This window comes from Eublepharis macularius, chromosome 9, assembly GCF_028583425.1.
Source record: "Eublepharis macularius isolate TG4126 chromosome 9, MPM_Emac_v1.0, whole genome shotgun sequence".
Taxonomy (NCBI): domain Eukaryota; kingdom Metazoa; phylum Chordata; class Lepidosauria; order Squamata; family Eublepharidae; genus Eublepharis; species Eublepharis macularius.
This window is the reverse complement of record NC_072798.1, coordinates 69505833-69524299: the sequence shown is the minus strand read 5'-3', so window position 1 is coordinate 69524299 and position 18467 is coordinate 69505833. Positions and strand designations below refer to the sequence as shown.

General features: G+C 38.3%; 1 protein-coding gene across 1 annotated transcript; it reads right to left on the bottom strand.

Moving 5' to 3' along the window:
* Nucleotides 1–718: 718 nt before the first annotated feature.
* On the bottom strand, nucleotides 719–18070 carry SLC38A2 (solute carrier family 38 member 2). The gene is made up of 16 exons (XM_054989204.1): nucleotides 17752–18070; nucleotides 16617–16851; nucleotides 16204–16285; nucleotides 15954–16069; nucleotides 13392–13465; nucleotides 13211–13303; nucleotides 12936–13017; nucleotides 10151–10233; nucleotides 9620–9678; nucleotides 9326–9499; nucleotides 8438–8517; nucleotides 8218–8318; nucleotides 7165–7289; nucleotides 6258–6402; nucleotides 6052–6149; nucleotides 719–5020 (listed from the first exon to the last, which is right to left on the bottom strand). Exons 2-16 carry the CDS (start codon nucleotides 16730–16732, stop codon nucleotides 4922–4924), a joined length of 1527 nt encoding a protein of 508 aa, XP_054845179.1. The 5' UTR covers nucleotides 16733–16851; nucleotides 17752–18070; the 3' UTR covers nucleotides 719–4921.
* Between the last annotated feature and the right edge of the window lie 397 nt (nucleotides 18071–18467).

Sequence of the window (18467 nt, the reverse complement as noted above, 5' to 3'; positions counted from 1 at the left end):
TTCTCCTCACACTTCTTTGTGTGAACAATCCCAGCAAAATTCCATCACTGGAGCAACCCCACCAAAATCCATTGACACATGCCAGATCCACCCCTGGAAAATAGTTCCATGGCACACGTGGAATGGGGAGCCGATGCCATATTAAGCATGAACAAATTTACTGCATGACAAACAAGCGGTTTTGAAGGCTGTATTTCATAATACAACCACCATTATAAATAGGGTTGGATGCTTCAGCAGTCAGGTTATAGTGCAATTCTATGCAGTGCCACTGTAGTCAGTGGCCTTAGACTGGAGTAACTCTGTGACTACTCATAGGGAGCTAGCTCAAGCAGATCTACTCAGGAATAAATCCCACTGGATTACAAGGATTTATTCGTAGGCAAAGATTGTGGCTTTTCTGCTAAACCAAAAGGGAACATGGTGACACCTTGAAGACTTAAGTGTTGAATCAAACTATGGGATTGGAACTGAAGTTATAGATTTCTGCTTATGGAATACATTCTTCTTTGATCCACCCACATGGTTTTACCCAATACTAGCCAATTTAACTTAAACACAGCATAAACTTGCACAAGGGCTTATGCCACAGTAAATATATTAAATCTTTATAAAGATGCTATATGATTATTTTTGTTTTGGAATCCTAAAGCCACTCAAGTACACCATCCTACATGATATATTTTCTGTAAGGAAATAATGTTCACATCACACAATCTAAGATTATAATCTTTATTTTAGTTAAAACATACAGTGTTTCATTGAAACTGTGTAGCACTTTCTTTCAACAATTGTGGTTAAATTGTTGACCTAACAATACAGTGTTTCTATATTTATATATATACACACACACATACACACTATATACAAAGTAGAATTATACCTGTACACGAAGGCCTGATATATAAGATTAAAATCAGTCACTGAAATCATCTATGGCAAATTGTACTCTGAAAACCTGAACGTCATAGACTCCAAAGATTCACATGTTTATTGCAATGTACACATTGGTAATAAATAGAGGGCACAATCAGAAGCTCCACACAGTTAGGCTTGCCATCCCCTACGAAGGGGAAGACGTCCCCGTGGCAAACCCCAAGTGCTCACGGAGCTCTGTATACATTACAGCCCTTGTAATCAATGGCCCGGCTTCAAAGAACTATGAAACTAGTTCCGTGAACCAATAAATGACTTTCAACTTGTTTTCTTCAAACAGCAGCATCTGCCTTCATGACACATGGCAAACTGCGTTTGAAACACAGGGAAGTTACATAAGCAATTTTGTGATATGATGTGGGATATGCAGTTTTAAAAAATCTCCTTGGGCTACAAATACTATCAGGTGTGCCTGAAGTAGTTCTTATGGGTACCTGTCACCATCTTAATGTTACAGTCTTTATGCGACTCGAGTACCCAGAATTTCAATTGATGCACCAGTACCATTTCTCTGGAAACTTCCATCTAAGGACTCTTTCCTGGATGTATAACATGAATGAATCACAGGCATAACACATTAGCTGTCAAGTATAATGAAAGATTATATACAGGAACACAAAATCCCAAACCTACATTATATACAATATACTTACAATATATACACACAGACATAATTTATGTACAGAGGCTACCCATAAATACTGAAAAATAGGTTTTAACTTCAACAGGTTACTGTTCTATAAATAACATGTTACATTTTATCAATGAAACAACATGGAAGACCGTCATTTTAAAATGAGGTGACAAAACAGTGGTTTAAATAATACTGAAACTGCTAGCTCAGGTGATTCTCTGAAACCTTCAAACTGTTCAATTAGCAACAGGTTCAGACTCTAGAAGCCCATCTAGCCTAGTGGTACTCAGTTGTAGCAGCTGGGGAACTTTGTAGTCACAAAATATTATAGAAAGTTGTGTTTCACAGTATACATTCCAGATATCACTTCCCCAGTAATGACCAAGTTTCATGTATTGACACAAAATACTACAATGTAATTTTTCACTTATTACTCTTCCAGCTGCTGAGAGCACCCAATAAAGCAATTTTCAAAGGCTATTTGCTCCCTTGCAGATACTGAAATTGGGGCCCCTTTGTTTTCTACCTCATAATGATTCCTTGAAGATTCTGAGCATGCTAGGTTTTTTTTTTAAAAAAATGCCACAGTAATGGGTAGGGAAGAAAAGATACCATTTGAATGGAGACTTTGACACATGCTTCCAGCAATGTGATGAAGTCCATTGCTGGAAAAAGTATCTGCTGCATTAAGGTTGAGTACCATTATACTAGTCAAATATGCAGAAAAAGATAAGCATTAATTTTCTTCGGTATGTATAATAGAATTCTGACCCATCAAAGCCAATCATAGTTCCAAGACACAGAACAAATAAAAATGGCCAACCAATTGCTTTATGAACCTGTCATCTTTGAAACCGTGTAATGTTGTTTTGGGTATTTGGAACAAAATTAAGTTTTAAGTTATTAAATGTACAGCCATGGAAGATGGATCCCTGGTTCTGAGAATAAAGATGATGGGTCAGGTCAGGCTGGTAATCAACTACAGTGCAGCCAAGGATGATGGCTTTAAGTCAAACTACAAGCCACTCACAATAGTTAAGGAAAAATTACAGTCACTGTTCAGTAAGGCAGGTTTCTATTGATACTGATCTCAGTGGAATCAGGACAGCAGCTTTAGAGGCTAGCAGTTGCCATGCAGAAATACAAACAAAACATCTGCATTATTAGATTTTAAAATCTAGACAATGGTAGATATCTGCCAAATATTATAAATGGGCCTACAGTTAAAAAATGCATTAGCTAATTACATGCCATATTTTGCTCCCTCTAACCCAACAACTACTGCAGTTAGGTTTCTTAACTATTATGGCTGAGGAACATAGATGAAAGCAGTCCACAGAATACTACATGTTTAAATTCTTGCCTGTCTTGATTCTTACAGTAGCATCTGTGTATAACAAGCAATGTCAAATGTGCTCTTAGGCAAGTACCGTCTATCTTCAGCCTGAGACTGAAATGATGCAACAAACATGCTGTAGCAATAAACGTTTTAAGACTTGAGCCCCACGTGTGCAATGCTTATGCACAAAAGGATCCCATTGCAACATAACAGAGTCCTCCTTTCCCTCTCCGCAGCACAAAATCATGAGACATGCACTCAGGCTGCATAATGGTGTGCAGTCCAGTGACTGAAAGGTCTGCGTGTGTCTCTATCATGTCTACCCCCTCCACTGGCCATTCTTTGACCAATCAGAGGGGATATGGGAGATGTGCACAGATCTCCCCTGAATGATAATGGACAAGCACATTGAGCAGAGGAAGGATGGGGGAAAGCAGAGTTCTGTTTTGTCCTGCAGGAATCTATCAATGTGCAGGGAAAGAGCGTGCTTTTAATACACACTGCACAGCACCTGCTTCTTTAGAAAACTAGTTAAGTCTCAACAGCATTCATCTACTTCAGAAACAAATAAACTTGAGATGACTATCTTGTCTGACACGATCTTTTTTCCTGTTAAAAAAAGGCTACTGTACAATATCAGTCATGTTAGGGATCCCAGTTGCCGTATGAAGAGAACTTCTGCTGCCTACACCAAAGCCTGGTGTAAAATGTAAAATATATATATTACATGTTCAGAGGAGCACAGAATAAAATAATTTAAAATTCAATAATGGATGAAAACTTGATGCTAAAAAAAGATTGTACAGTTCGAGAATACTGTACTGCTAGTAAACGATAACAGGACCTCACATTTACTTGTTACAAATAACCTCAAAACAAATAAAAAAGCAAAAATATGTAACATTGTTACTGGATTGTGCACTGCCAATAAGAATTCCCCATCAATGAAGATGGAGACTTCATATAGCAGCTAATGACAAATTATTTGGTAGATAACTGCAACTGAATGAAAATTTTTCCATTTTATCTAATTGCACTATTGAGTACCTCAAGAGGAGAAATGCTAATTACTGTTCTATTCCCCTATTATGCTACTTGCCAAATACTGGTCCTCTGTAGCTTACATGAATTTCAAAGGCTTGTTTGTAGCACTCCCTTGACTGGATGCTGTGTTTGCTACATAACCCATTTTGATGGTATGAAATCTTTCACAACATGGTAATTTGAGTAAACATCTCCTTTCAAGAAAATATGAAGGTTTATGTTGGTTGAATTAGCTAAATTAACATTGGGGTTTTTGTTTGGTTTTAGTTTTAGGATAACCAAGTCACATACAGAACTCAGTCACAATTTTAAGACTTCCACATTAGGTGACCTTTAGCATAATAGATTTAAAAAATAATTTCTCATGGCCCAAAATATACTTTTTAAAGTTATGCCTTTATAGAAAGGCACACTTGTTGAATTTAGAACACTGATTAGACAGTTTATAGGTTTCTTTCTACCCTTATTTGGATCATCAACTTACAAAACGTTTTCTTAAAGTCAAAATAGTGCTTTTGAGGTCCATAAAATTTTTGGTACAAAAATAATTATGTTTTTTTCTCTGTTACTTTCATTCGTTAGCTTACGCCCTTCTCTGCTGTAAACTAACTGATTTCTCACATCAATTGTTTCCATTAGGCACATTCAAGTAAATAATAAAATATCCAAGTAACAATGACAAAAGCCAAATATCTGGCTTGATAAAATTTTACAGAGACAGCTGTCCATTCTCTGGAATGGAATAAATAGTCACTTCCCTCAGCCAAAGATTCAGTGGTTTGATGTTACTGTCCATTCCCATTGCACAGAATAGCTCCTTTTTCCCCCTGGAAAAGTCCATCTATTCTGCAGTCAGAAGAACCAGCATCAAAGAATCTGCATTTCAAAGGAAGCAGAACTACAAACAAGGTAAGAAGTTCTCTCTATCAGGAGATGGTTGAATGAGCACTGGAGTCTGAAGGGGACAGTTAATGGCCATTGGAAGAAGCATTGTGGGTCCAATCCAGAATGATCAAAGTCATACTTCCGGTCATCACAAACATGCCACTGAGCAGGAAAAGAAGAGCCTACAAAGACAAAACACAAAAGTATTCTTTCACTAGGAAGAAGCAGGCTGTTATGCAAATAAATTAAGCAATGGTCAGAAAGCTGGGTGTTATTCGTATGTTCCTTGCTGCAGTTCAAGGCATCTTGCTTCAACGGGCACGAAGTGCAATGATACAAGAAAACTCTGGCTTTGTGTGTCTGTGAGTAAACAAGTCCTTCGTACTGAAGCCATACTTGGGTGTCTGTCTTCAAAGCTCAGATTGGTTACTGAATCCTAAAATTATTTTCATAGTTTTTTGGTTCAATCTTGACAACCTGGAGTATCAGATATTAAACTAACTGGAACCCTCATTCTAAATACATAGACATAAATCTCATTGATGTTTAACAGCTATTGCTTCCATGTAATATGTTATGGATCAGGATGTTAAGCTGAGATCTGTTTTCAATTCATTCCTTTGCATGGAACTTACTTTTGAAACAATATATTTGATACAGTTCCATGTTAGACTGATGACAATACAAATGAAGGACAAATACTTAATCACAAAGGACGGCTGCAGTGAAGCTAACTGGACAGACCCATAGAAGATCAAAGTTTGAGCTTTGCTCCAGCATTCCAGACAGCTCAGTACAGTAAAGGCAATCATAGTATGTAGATCTGCAGAAGCACTAGAGAGATTGCATGAAGCTAAGCATCCCTCATTGTTGAACTATTAGTTAAATAAAGAAGTTAAGCACAATTCATTAAAGTGTCTGTGATCATGCATACTTCTATTCCAAATGCACCTGTTTGCAATTCAAGATAGTAGTGTAATTTAATATCAAGAGCTCTGTGATTGCAAGATGCAATTTCAGATACCCAATTACTTATAAAGCAAATTAATAGTGGGAATCAAAGCAGAAAAACAGCTGTCCAAATGATCACAGGCAGCATTGGAAAATGAGATCATAAGGGAGATGGTCTGGGAGGGGTGTGTGTGTGTCAGCAGTGCTTCTAGGAAGCAATGGTCTTGATGGTCAATTACTGTGAGCATTCCTCTGTGCTTACCCCAATCTTCTGTACTGATTTCATAGGTTCCTTCTTCACAAGTTTAATGTAGAAAGCTGATGGCAGGATAAAGATCAGCATGGCAGCAGCAGATGCACCTGTATTAAAAAAAATGGAATTTTATCAAAATATTCCATTCCTTTGTTTATTATTCAGTTATTTTGTAAAGCTTTAATAAAGAACATTAGTAACAAAAGAACTCTCACCAATGAACCCAAATATATCTCGAATGGTGGGAACGAAGATTACAAGAACGTTGGTAAATATCAAGAGAGCCACTGTGATAGCGCAGTGTCGCAACCAACTGAATTCCTTCCCTGCGCACAACAACTGAGTGATGGAGCTGCGGATCTGTAAAACATGAAGTTTTATTTAGTCACGACACATTCATAAAGGGGCATTTAAATAAAAATATCTAAGAAAAAAATTCATAAATTGGAGACAGCAGAAAGAAAACAGAATGGTGCATGTTTGTGCGTGTGTGTACCGGGGGGTTACTTTTATATCTCTCTTAGAAGAGAGGAAAAAGTTATATAGTACAGTCAGTGTTATTTGTTTGAACACATCTGAAACTGCCTTATATTGAATCAGACTGTCAAGTCTGAATCAGTCCATCAAGGTCAATACAGCCTGAACGGACTGGCAGTAGCTCTCTAGGGTCTCAGGCAGAGATTTTTTACAACATCTTCCACCTGGTCCTTTGAACGGGAGATGCTGGATTCGACCTGGACATTCTGCATTCAATGCAGAGGCTCTTTCACTGAGCCACAGCCCCTCCTTATATTCCAAAGTAATGAATTTCATGCTTCTTAATTACAATGGAGCACAAAAATTATGTTTATTTTTACATATGCAAATTTATTTTTTTCTGTTTAAACAAGTAGGGTATTTGGCGCACAAGCACTCCATCTGCTAGATTTCAGAAGTAACTTCAGTTCAAAGAGAAATTAACAGCAACTGGAATGTAATAATACTTCAATTTAATAGGGAATACAGTATTTTTGATTAACACAAAAATAATTTAATGGTAGGTTGAACAGTAGGATTTTTCTCAAAAAGCAAAAAAAAAACCCCCAGGGAAAGCCCCACCCCTCCCCAAGTAAAGCCACTTACTGGAAAAATGACAACTGGCACTGTAAGGGTGACGGCCATCAGGACAGCCAAACGGACAATAAGGAGAAGAATATCAGATCCCAGCAATTTAGAGTATGTATGAAGTAGCTCCGGCTCAACACTCCCTGCATTTTAAGTGAACAGTAGTCAGCATTAGTAGAGAAGAACACATTGGTAAAATCCCTGCACAATTACTTAAATGGATGCCAATTACTTCCCAAACAGAATTGTAAATTGCAACATGGCACTGTAAATCTAGAAAAATGAGTTTATACATATTCTAGTCTTTTCAATTTTGTTTAATAGTGTCCAAAGTAGACAAAATTCTACATTCTGAATCATATTGATAAGCACTTTTGTTTTACGAAGGAATTTTTTACTTTTGTAACTTTTGTCATTATCCTGTGCGGGTGAAGTATTAAATATGGAAGGTACATGACAATGTACGCCTCTCAGCCCTCACTGAAAGCTGGATGGTCATATTGGGGTTTCAATAAATACAATTTAAAGTGGTTTGTGCTTGAGGACAAGCCTATTGATATGATACTAGCCTACTAAAGACTGCCGTCTACCCTCTTGTATCTTTCCCCTACACATCTCTTGCAATTGCTCAAAGAGAAATGGAGACAGATGCTTGCTCTTAAGTCAGAGTGGAGGCTGCCCAGCAGAAAGCCTCCTCTCACTAGTAAGTTATATCCCTCTTGTCCTGCCACCCGTCTAGGAAAATCAAAAAGGCAAAAGAAAGGAAACATGCAATTTTCTTTACATGGATTTATTAAACATAAAAACCAGGGGCTAAATTCTGCTGACACCTGCATTGCTACAGAAGAACTCCGCACAGAATGAAAATTACTCTCAAGCTGTGGGTCACACAACTCCCTGGAAACACGATTAATACTTTTACACACTTTTAAGACTCATTGCTTTTAATGGGACTATTAATCTCACATTTATTTAATTGAAATCAACATTTTATTAAGAAGGTTTTTTTTTTAGCTGGGCCATGCCCAAAATGCCTACAAGAACACAAACATGCAGAAGCAGGCTATTTACCATAAAATGTCAAGTAGCCGAAGAGAGCAGCCAAAAGGTACATGAGGAACATGGCAAAGAATGAAACGTTGGACACTTTCATCATTCTTCTACGGCTTCGGCTGTATTTGAAAGGAAATAAAAGCATTACTTATTATTTATGCTATTATTTCTGAAGTATGCGCTGCCACATCTTTTTTGTTTTCTATGAAATATGCCTTGTGAAATGTGTAAAACTTACCTTTTCAGTTCTTCATAAATGGGAAGAATAGCAGGATGGCAGACAAAGGAAAAAGTTAAGATCGGTACAGCGTAGACAGTCTGGAAAACATAACAGATGCATTAATGAATACCTTCATAATACGCAAAATGTGCATCTTTAAAAAAATTAAATCAGTCTCTTCATTAAACTAGCTATCCATGGAGACCTACTTTACTCAGTCACTGGTCAGAAAAATAATCATAGTTCATTTAAATCAATGAATGCTTTGTTACTAAACTAAGTGGATATTCAATTCATTTTATTTACAGTCCTCGACCAGATAACTAAGTAGATATGGATTGTGTCCGATGATCAACTGTGTACTTGTATGAAGTTTACTCAAACATCCATTTCCTAACCAGAAGCATATATGATGCTTATTCGACATGGTTTGATGTAGTGAAATTTAAAGTGTGATTTGCTGAACAGTTAACAACAAAATGAGCAACATCCACTACGTGCTTCACAGAACAATCCTAAGAAGAATCGCACCCTTCTCTAACTCTGCTGACGTCAACTGATACTGAAGGGTGTAACCCTGCTTAGGACTACACTGTGAGTGATTGGCTGCCCTGTTGGCCAAGGCTGTCTGCTCTCAAAGAGTGCTTTCACTTGTCTAACAATGTCATTGTAAACACTGACCGCAACAGCTTCAGAGGGGTTTAACTCTGCTCAGAATGAGACTTTATCGGCTCCCATTTAACAAGGTCAGCTTTAAACACATTTTGACTCAAGTGTGAACAGTGCTCTTGTAAAAAAAAAACCCTCTAAAAGTATAAGAACTCCTATGCTCAATGAGGCTTTGAAAAATAAATGATCAAACTTCTAATCAGCACATACAGATTTTTTGCTGTTCCTTAACCTTACCTGTGAATTGAAGATGAAATATTTTGGTGTGCACATGTCATCATCAGTTATATTGTGTGTTGTTCCATGAAAACTTGCCGCAGTTGAAAGATGTTCTAAGGTGGCATTCAGAGTTTCATTAACCATACTGTAATCCAGTCCACAAACATCAATCTGAAATTTCTTGCAAATGACCTAGCAAAGAACAAGCAAGAACAACCCTGTTACTTTCATGGGATAATTGGTTTTAGAAGTCCTGCATTCTCAATTTCATTAATATTTTACAAATATAAAATAAAAATCTCCAATACTTACAACGATCAGAAAGAAGACCATGCACAGTAAGGAAAATCCACTTGTGTAACCCAGATAACCTATAACAATAAAACGTTTTAGGCTGTTGTGTTTAACTTAAACTTATTTCCTGTATAACAGATAAGACTATAAGAGGCTTGTTCATTGAAAGGAATCCAAAATGGATTGAATCCTACAGCTCTTTTGAATAATCACATTTCCGGTGTCTAGCTTGCAAAACTACCAGAGTGGGTTAAGTCAACTGGATTTACAGAAACAGGTATGACTTAATAGTTGGTTAGGCTGGGCATGGTGCAAATCCCTCCATCCTGTGCTTTCACAATGTAGCCAAACAACACTTTAAATAGAATACTACACATTTTTGGTATACACAAATTGGAGCTTCAGAAAACTACTTGTGTGTTTACATCAGCATGGGTGAAACAATGGAGCAGAAATGGCGTCTACTTGAAAGGCATCTCATGTGAATACTAAAGAGGATTACTATTCTCACTCAACGTTAAGCTTACATGAAAATTAATACCTACTTACCTAAATTTTTCAACAGGGACAAAGGAAGAATAAGCACCAAGGATACCAACAGGACCAAGTAGTCACCATTCAGATACCATTGTCTGTAAGAAAAGAAATACAAGTTACAGTTAAAGCACTGCACGGCGATCACATACTAGTATTCCGGACTAGCACAACAATTTCAGGGGTGCTGCATGCACAAGCGTTCTTGTTCCTATTTAACACTCTTCAAAACCCATTTCATACAATGCCCATTTCTGTTGTTCTCAATAAAGAAGACGTAACACTTTAGGTCTTAAGCACATTTACTCAAAAAGCAGTGATACTGAATTTAATAGAGCTTCCTTTCTAGCCAGCATTTTGCCCTAAATTGATTTTTTTTGGCATTTGGTCAAAAGCCAAGGGCCATTCAGCACAACCGACAATCTGGTTGCCACTACTGCATTTACTCTCACTGCCCATCCATGTCAAATGCCGCTGCTTTCATGGTTAGTAATAGTGCAAGCAGTGTCCAGCTCTTGGAAGACTGCTAGCCAAGCTATCAATTGTACTTCATCTATACTGGGACCAGCATGGAAGCAAGTGTAGAAGTGGCATTAACTATACAAAGGTCATGCAAAGACTGTCTGAAACAGAATCCTTGACATGGCTTTGAACACCATTTGCATTTTTAAGGCCACAGTCCTAGAGCTGTAATCCTGCACACAGTCTAATGAGAAATAAGCCCCACTAAAGAAAACAGAACTAATGTCCATACAATCATGCACAGTCGTGGAAGCAAATTTCGCTGAAGCCAGGACTACTCACTTTCAACATAACTGAAGGATCCAAAAAACATATCAACTGTATTGTGGATGATGGCCTAAATGCCGTTTTAATATATTCTAATATGGAAATATGGAACAACCTTAGTACTTACAGAACGCTAAGGCAGAAGAAGAATGTGGGGCAGTTTCATGTCACATCACTGGTTTCTTAAAAATATTCTGGTCAGGTGGTGTGGATTTATAATTCAAAACAATCCTATTCTTTCAGTCATTTTAAAAGTACTTCAAAGGAATTTAGAGCAAAGTGCTAGCATAGGATCACAGTGCTAGTAAATTATTGAATCTTTGGTCTTGGGGATCAGGGAAAAATCTTTCTACTATAGAATACATTTACACAATGCCAAGAGGCATTGGGAACAAGCCTGTCTACTCAGAAGTAAATCCCATGTCATTCAACAGGGGGTCCCAGATGTGTTGCTAATGAGTTAGGAACCACAGACTTCACCATTATGTTGCCTTATATATTATCTGTTGCTTTAGATATGTACTCCTATATACTACTTGTACTTCATGTTGTCTAATGTCAGTTCTAGAATTGATTATGTTCTGTTTCAGCAATTCTTCAATACCGTATTGGATTCTTGCTAATGCTATGTCTTTGTAAACTTGTATTCATTTACCCTATGACATTGTTTATTGAAATGTCCTTGACACCATATGGAAATGCCTGCCCTTGTCCTTGCTACATCTCACACTATGTAATCCGCCTTGAGTCTAAGTGAGAAAGGCGGACTATAAATGACATAAATAAATAATAAATTTCCAGGAAACTGTTTTTAGGGTTACAGCTGGTGTCACATTTAATAGGAATTACTGGACATATGCACTGGGACAATCTTTGAACACTACCGGAAGCACAGTCCCATTGCTCAAACACACAAGGAGGCTGTTAAGCCCTCCGTCTCAGTTTAATCAAGCAATGCAAGCTAACATTCCTGGACTGAGCAGAGATGGGAGGGATGGATGGGTACAAGGGAAGCAGGCACCAACCTCTTACTTGCATTAATGCCTTATTTAGTACCTGTGTGTGTATTCATGCCACACACAGAAGGAGTAAGAAAATCAAGACTCTGTAATGCCTGACGACACTCTTATCATATGTGGGTGATACATCCCACACATGGAATGATCATTTCCTACGAAATTTGGACCACTGTATCAAAAAATCCTACTCATTTTTATTCTTGGATGAAACTCACTAAGCACAATCCTGATAAAGTTATGCAAAACTAGAAAAGTGTCTTCAAAATACTAATAAAATCAATGGTGTTGATGGCCAACCTCTCCTTCAATTTGGCTGGATTATGTCTTTTATGTTTAAAATTGACTTATTTCTGATTAATCATGAATGGGAGCTGGCTACAATTTCCACTGAATGTGATAAGTTTATTTCCAGTTAGTGTGTTCCAACATAGTTCTGCTTTCTTTGGATTGCTAGAACTATGTGGAAATCTGACCAAACTTAAGGTAACACACAGAGCAAGTCCTAATATGCTATGCAACTGTATGATTTCAGAATTCAGGATATAGTTCACTCATGAATACAAATATCAGCGTCTGATGCAAGAATCACATTCACAGTTGTATCATTACTTCTACAGTGACATTTTGCATACAGGTAATCTGCAAAAATGTTATGAGTACTGGCTTCCAACAACCACACAAACCCCAGAGTACAGAAGTGTATCATAAGTAAACTTTCAAAACAAAGTAGGATTTGATAAAGAAAAAAACACTTATCCAGTTTGCTATTGATCATTATTTTGTCAAAGCAAAAGACTTTTTCCGAACCCCTTTTCTAGTAAAGGCTAGCTCATAGGACAAATAAAGTACTTAAGAAGTTGGCTGGTGTAACAGGGGCTTACTGGTGATCTCCTCCTCTCGGTAAGAAGTTACACTTGCAACAGAGGACCCCAGAGACAGTATTTACAATGCCCATTTCTGGTTCTACTAACAGTTTCTCTGCTAAGACCTACCCTGTGTTTTCTTCGATGTTCATAAATGCCTTGATGACCAATGGTAACTCATATTTCACTATGTAGAGGTAGCTTGACATAGCTGCAGGTGAATAATATTGTAGATCATTATAAATTTAGAATATGATATATGCTGAAGAGTCACAAAACATGCTTCATTAATACCATTTCGTCATTAATTGAAGCATTTGATGTGACAACATTGTTTCATTACAACAGAGAAAAATGGGTTTCGTAACAATTTTTAGAAGGACACAGCATTCAAAAGCCCTCACCTCCAATGTTCTGCATTGTGATTGAGCCAGATGCTGCGAGTTTCCCGGCCATGCCAAATGCCTTCATTCCTAACTGTTCATATAACAGAGATCCTGTAACCCCAGAAAACAGGATAGTGGTAAGCTTGGAAGTTAGACAGAGAAAAAAAAATCTGGTCTATAAATTGCAGTATCATCATACCTCCTTCGTTAGCAGTCTTCAAAAGGAGGTGAACGGAATACAAAGAGAATATTGACACAAAGACTAGAAGAATTCTAAAAAAAAAAATTAAAATTACAAATTTAACTTTGATTGAAATGAAATAAATGCAGATATAAAGTGCATCAAGACTACCTAGCATTCAGGACTCAATTCTGCCAAAGTGAAACACTTTTAATTCTTTTTTGTTTAAACAATGGTTTAATCATGTTATCAGCTTTTCCACAGAAATCAGTGCTAACTTGCCCAAATTAAATATTAAATTAAAATATAATAATATAAACATGGCTACAGTTCTAAAGATTCAATGCTGGCATAAGAATTATAATATTTTGGAATGAAATAGACAGTTACTCTATAGCTATAATCCACAAAATATTGGCAGTCCAAAATACATGAACACCACACTGTTTGAAGATAACACTTCCAATAAAATACATCTGATGCTGATAAGTTGAAGAATATTAATTGGGCTTCCTGCCACATTAATGCAATTTAATAATAAAGTTATTGAATTGCATTAATCTTGCTAATTTAAACTGAACTTAAATCTTGCTCATTTAAATGGAATTTAAATATAAAGAACTGATTGCTGGATTGCATCCAATATTTATTTCAATCTTAAATTATTAAACTGGCTCAATTCTTACTGAAGGAATATGTATTTGAGATTCCTAAGTATCGTTAAGTCTGAGGTGTAAAGTAGTTTGAATAACATTATGTTGATTATGTTTGTGCATCAGATCACACTGACCCATTTACTTTTTGGGCTTATGACTGCAATTAATAGGAAAACTAGTTCTAATGAAGAAGCCATTTGTTAGGGATGGCACTTACATACAGTACAATCCTATGCAGAGTTACTCCAGTATAAACCCCCTGATTTCCACGGGCTTAGAGTGGAGTAAATCTGTATAGGAATTGCACTGATAGCAGTTTATTGCTATCAGTAGTTTAAATTCTTCAGTATTCTTTCATCATCTATCTAACCTAAGAAAGTAAACTAGGCCATTTTATGCCAACTCAAATAAAAGGTTGCTTCTCTTTTTGCAACCTGTATATAGCTAACTTGAATTGGTGCCTTAATTGGAAATTCACGTCCAATTTCTAGCTACAGGAGGAGGTCTATAAAATTAAAAGGCATGTGAGCATTTATCATAAACAACCTGCTCTCAAACCTTTTACTTCATCAGGTTGTGTAGTCCTGATTATTAAACAATCATCTCTAGACCAGATTTAGCCATGTTGAGTCCCAACATCCTAATCCTATGCACTTTTACTGAGATATAAATCTCACATTGTTCAAGTAGATTCTCCCAGGTATATGTCAGATTACAGATAGGAAGCATTTCTGCAGGAAAGAAAGGCAACTGAGCTCTGTGAAGTACAGTACTAATAGCCAGATGTAAAACACATTGAAATCAATGGGAACCCCGCAATTTTCTGAAATGGGTTTTGGATCAGGTGCCACCCTTCCTAAAGAACTGCTAACATGCATTGTGCTGATGATGTTGTAACCACTGCAAAACTTTCCTGGAGCATGAACTGGCACATAACAAAGCCAAATAATTTTCTCCTCTCTCAAACTGTATGGCACATTTTTACTTTTTTAAAATTTATATTTTATATGGATATAAAGTTATTTGAAAAAAGTGAATAAATGCCATACACCAAAATGTGCTTTCACACTTCAGTTTGTTTCTGGGGCAGCAGTAACATTACCAGCATATTGCATGTTGGACATCTCAGACGGACCATCAGTGAGCCGTTCTGAGGGACCTGAGAAGACAGAAAGGCACATTTAAAAACCACTTTCATGCTAAATGCGTAGTTTTCAAACACTATGCATAAAGCAGGTATTTAAAAATGACTGCAGGTTAACATTCCTTCATTTAAAGTGCAATCTTATGCAGTTTTACTTCAGTATAAGCCAACTGAGATCAGTGAATTTCCACTGCAGTAACATTGCATAGAACTGCACTCCTAAAATGGGAAAACATAACTTATAATGCTGAAAGATTTACAATGATTCCCAACTGATAACTATGTATGTGAGTTGGGCTTCTGATCACATGAAAGTGGAACAAATAATATTTTTAAGTTATTCAGTCTGCATGTGAACAGGTTCATGCAGAATGTTTCAGCCAAAGTTAAACAATTTGAACCCCATTATTTCAATGGGAGAAGTGTAAACATGGCCAACCTCCCCTTCAATTTGGCTGAATTATGTCTTATGTTTAAAATTGACTTATTTCTGATTAATCATGAATGGGAGCTGGCTACAATTTCCACTGAATGTGATAAGTTTATTTCCAGTTAATGTGTACAGGATTAAAGCCGTAGTCCCCTCTATCTCAGTGGGATTACCAGTTTGTATTCAAGTTCTCAAAAAAGTTTGGTTTTTTTTCTTTAACTGCAGCTACTTTTTTCTCTCCCCAAATGATCATTTAGGCTTGATGCTACTTTAGAAGAGCAACTGGTTTCAGAATTAACTTGCACAAATACCAGCAACATAATACTTGAATTTTCATAGGTAATACTTACACAAAAAGAGCAATTCCTGTGTTTGCCATGGCGTAGGACAGCCCCAAGATGCCACTACCCACAATAGCATTGCTGAGGTTAAATACTGACATTCCAAAGGAAGTAGTACCTGGATGCTGTGAAAAAGGATGGGGGAGAGAGAGAGTATTTGAGAAACACTTTCCTTTGTACAAAGAATACTTTGATTTAGTCACATGTAAGTAGTTGGGGCAAAATGTGATTATATTAAAAAAAACTGATGCATACTTACATATTCAGTTTCATATTTCTTCTTCCCAGGATTGGATTCAAGTAAAAAGTTTTGGTTCTCTGGATCCATGTCTAGATAATGGCTGTGAGAAGAAGCGGGGGGGGGGGGGGGGGGGGTTAAGTATAATCAAGTTTTCCACTTTTAAAATATCAATTATTTTGGTTTTCACTATCTCAGTTGCAGCTTCTAATGAATTCAACGATTATATTTTTTTTGAATAACTGCAGGATTTGTGTGGCCATAAAAAGATTTGAAAACGATTTCTGATGTTTATGGTGCATGTAAACATTAAAAATAGACTTTAAAAAGCCAGAAATCAAAGCTGAAATACACTTCTGATTAAAGAATTGAGAGGTCTGCAGGAGAGGTGGACTGCAACTTAGAACCAAAAGAAACTGGGGAAGCTCTCTGACCTCTTAGGATCTGGTTTGGATGGGTAGGGGTAGTTGAAGTCATTGCTGTTGGAGCTGTAGCTGCTGCTGTCTTCATCAGGGGAAGTATTGAGCTTGCCCATCTCAGCTTTGGTCATGACGGGATCCAGGATGCCCCCTTTGATACCAGGTCAAACAGGCAAGTCAATTAACGGGGGTTGTGGAAGCGCCCGGCTGCCTCTTGATCTTTTGTCCTTGGCTGCTTGACTTGCCTCGTCTGCGAAGGTAAAAGGGAAGCGTCAATACTGCAGTGGTCTCCCCAACGGGATCACGTGAGCCTCCGCCGCCGCTGCTATTGCTGCTGTTCACCGGCGGCTGATTCATCGGCAGCCAGGCGAGTGGAAAAGTACTAGCAGCGAAGGGCGGGAGACGCGGGAGGGGGAGGAAGGAAAAGTACAAGACAGCAGAACAAAGATAAGCTCTGGCTACAGCGCCGGAGCCCACGCCGCCGGGGAGGCGAAGATCGGCCTGGGAAGGGCCGGAGCCCGCAAAAGCCACATTACTTGCCCAAACGGATTTTAGCCAACCTCACAAAACCATCACCTGGCTTCCCCCCTCCCCTAATCCAGACATGTGCCCGTTTAGCATTTTTAGAGATAACCAATTCCGACCGGAGATGTTGACTTCACAAAGCGTGAAAATGAAATGAAGTAATGAAAATCAATTTGCACGGAAACGTAGATTGCGTATGTACACACGGCTATTCTGCCTGAAACCTCGAAAACGCACCAACTCCACCCCTGCCGGATTCTCAATATGATGCAACCCAGTTGAGGGTTGCACATTCCCTGTCTTTAGGTTAGCCTCTGCTGTTTCCTCTAGTTTTTCCTCATCACTCCTTGCTGTCTCCCACTCCCAAAACCAGATCCCTGAATGTGAAATGGCAAAAAATGCAAATCAGTCACAAGACAGGACTGCACCAGCAGCTGCAATGTGGGTCTTTTTTAAACCACTGCTAGGATGCAGCAGAACTGGCCGCCCCCCCCCCCCCCACACACACATTAATCTCCACAATCTTACATAACAAAACCGTATACATTTAAACAATTCCATCCTCCTGAAAATCCTTCCTAGCTACTCCCCAAACCAGAGAAACATTCCAACCGCTGATGTTTACCTTAATCAACGAAGCGCGTAATCTAGACGTGCGGGAGCTTCTTTCGGAATCTTTGATAAGACCGTAATTAAACTGCGTCTCCGAAGAGAAAGAAAACAGCAACGAAAATTCCTTGGACGTTTAACAATGAAAAAGGCCTCCGTGGACAAATAAATAAATGTAAAAGTCCAATTTTTAAACAAAAAAAACCCGATATAAAACAATAATTTATCGTTCTCTTATTAAATAAACAAGCCAAAAAAAAAATCTCGGGTGAGGTACGTGTCTTTGATGCCTGGCTAGCTTTGAAAGACACACAGCAGAAATATACACTCGAAGAACGTGGCGGACAGGTCTGGAGAACGACTCGCGCCGCCTCTGCTTTTGAGGGTGGAATGCTGTGACGTCGGAGGAGGCGGGGCAGAGAAGGAAGGGCGCGGCTTCCACTCGGCAACGTGCAGCAGCTTTTCTTTGTATACCAACACCGCGGCCTGGCTCCGCCCCGGGCTCGCGTCCGACGGCTCCTCCCCTGTAGAATGCCACAGTGACACCGTTCCGCTCTGGAACCTCCCCCTTCCCGCACAAAAGGAGATCACGAGGCGATTCCTGAGCGCCTGGGCAAAGAACAGCGCTGAGCCTCGCTTGACGCAGCTTTGTTGGGAGGAGATTCCATTGATACTCCCACGGTTGTAATCGACGTTCCTTGTGTGTGTTTTTTAATCCAATTGATAGCGCAG

What these genes read in the sequence shown, in the direction of transcription:
- SLC38A2 (XM_054989204.1), bottom strand. Translation starts at nt 16,732, where the DNA reads ATGACCAAAGCTGAGATGGGCAAGCTCAATACTTCCCCTGATGAAGAC. An exon ending in AACATCGAAGAAAACACAGG is followed by an intron (nt 10,234 to 12,935) that starts GTAGGTCTTAGC and finishes CTTTTCTTACAG; the next exon opens with ACAATGGTATCTGAATGGTG. An exon ending in TGGTCTTCTTTCTGATCGTT is followed by an intron (nt 9,500 to 9,619) that starts GTAAGTATTGGA and finishes GTTCTTTGCTAG; the next exon opens with GTCATTTGCAAGAAATTTCA.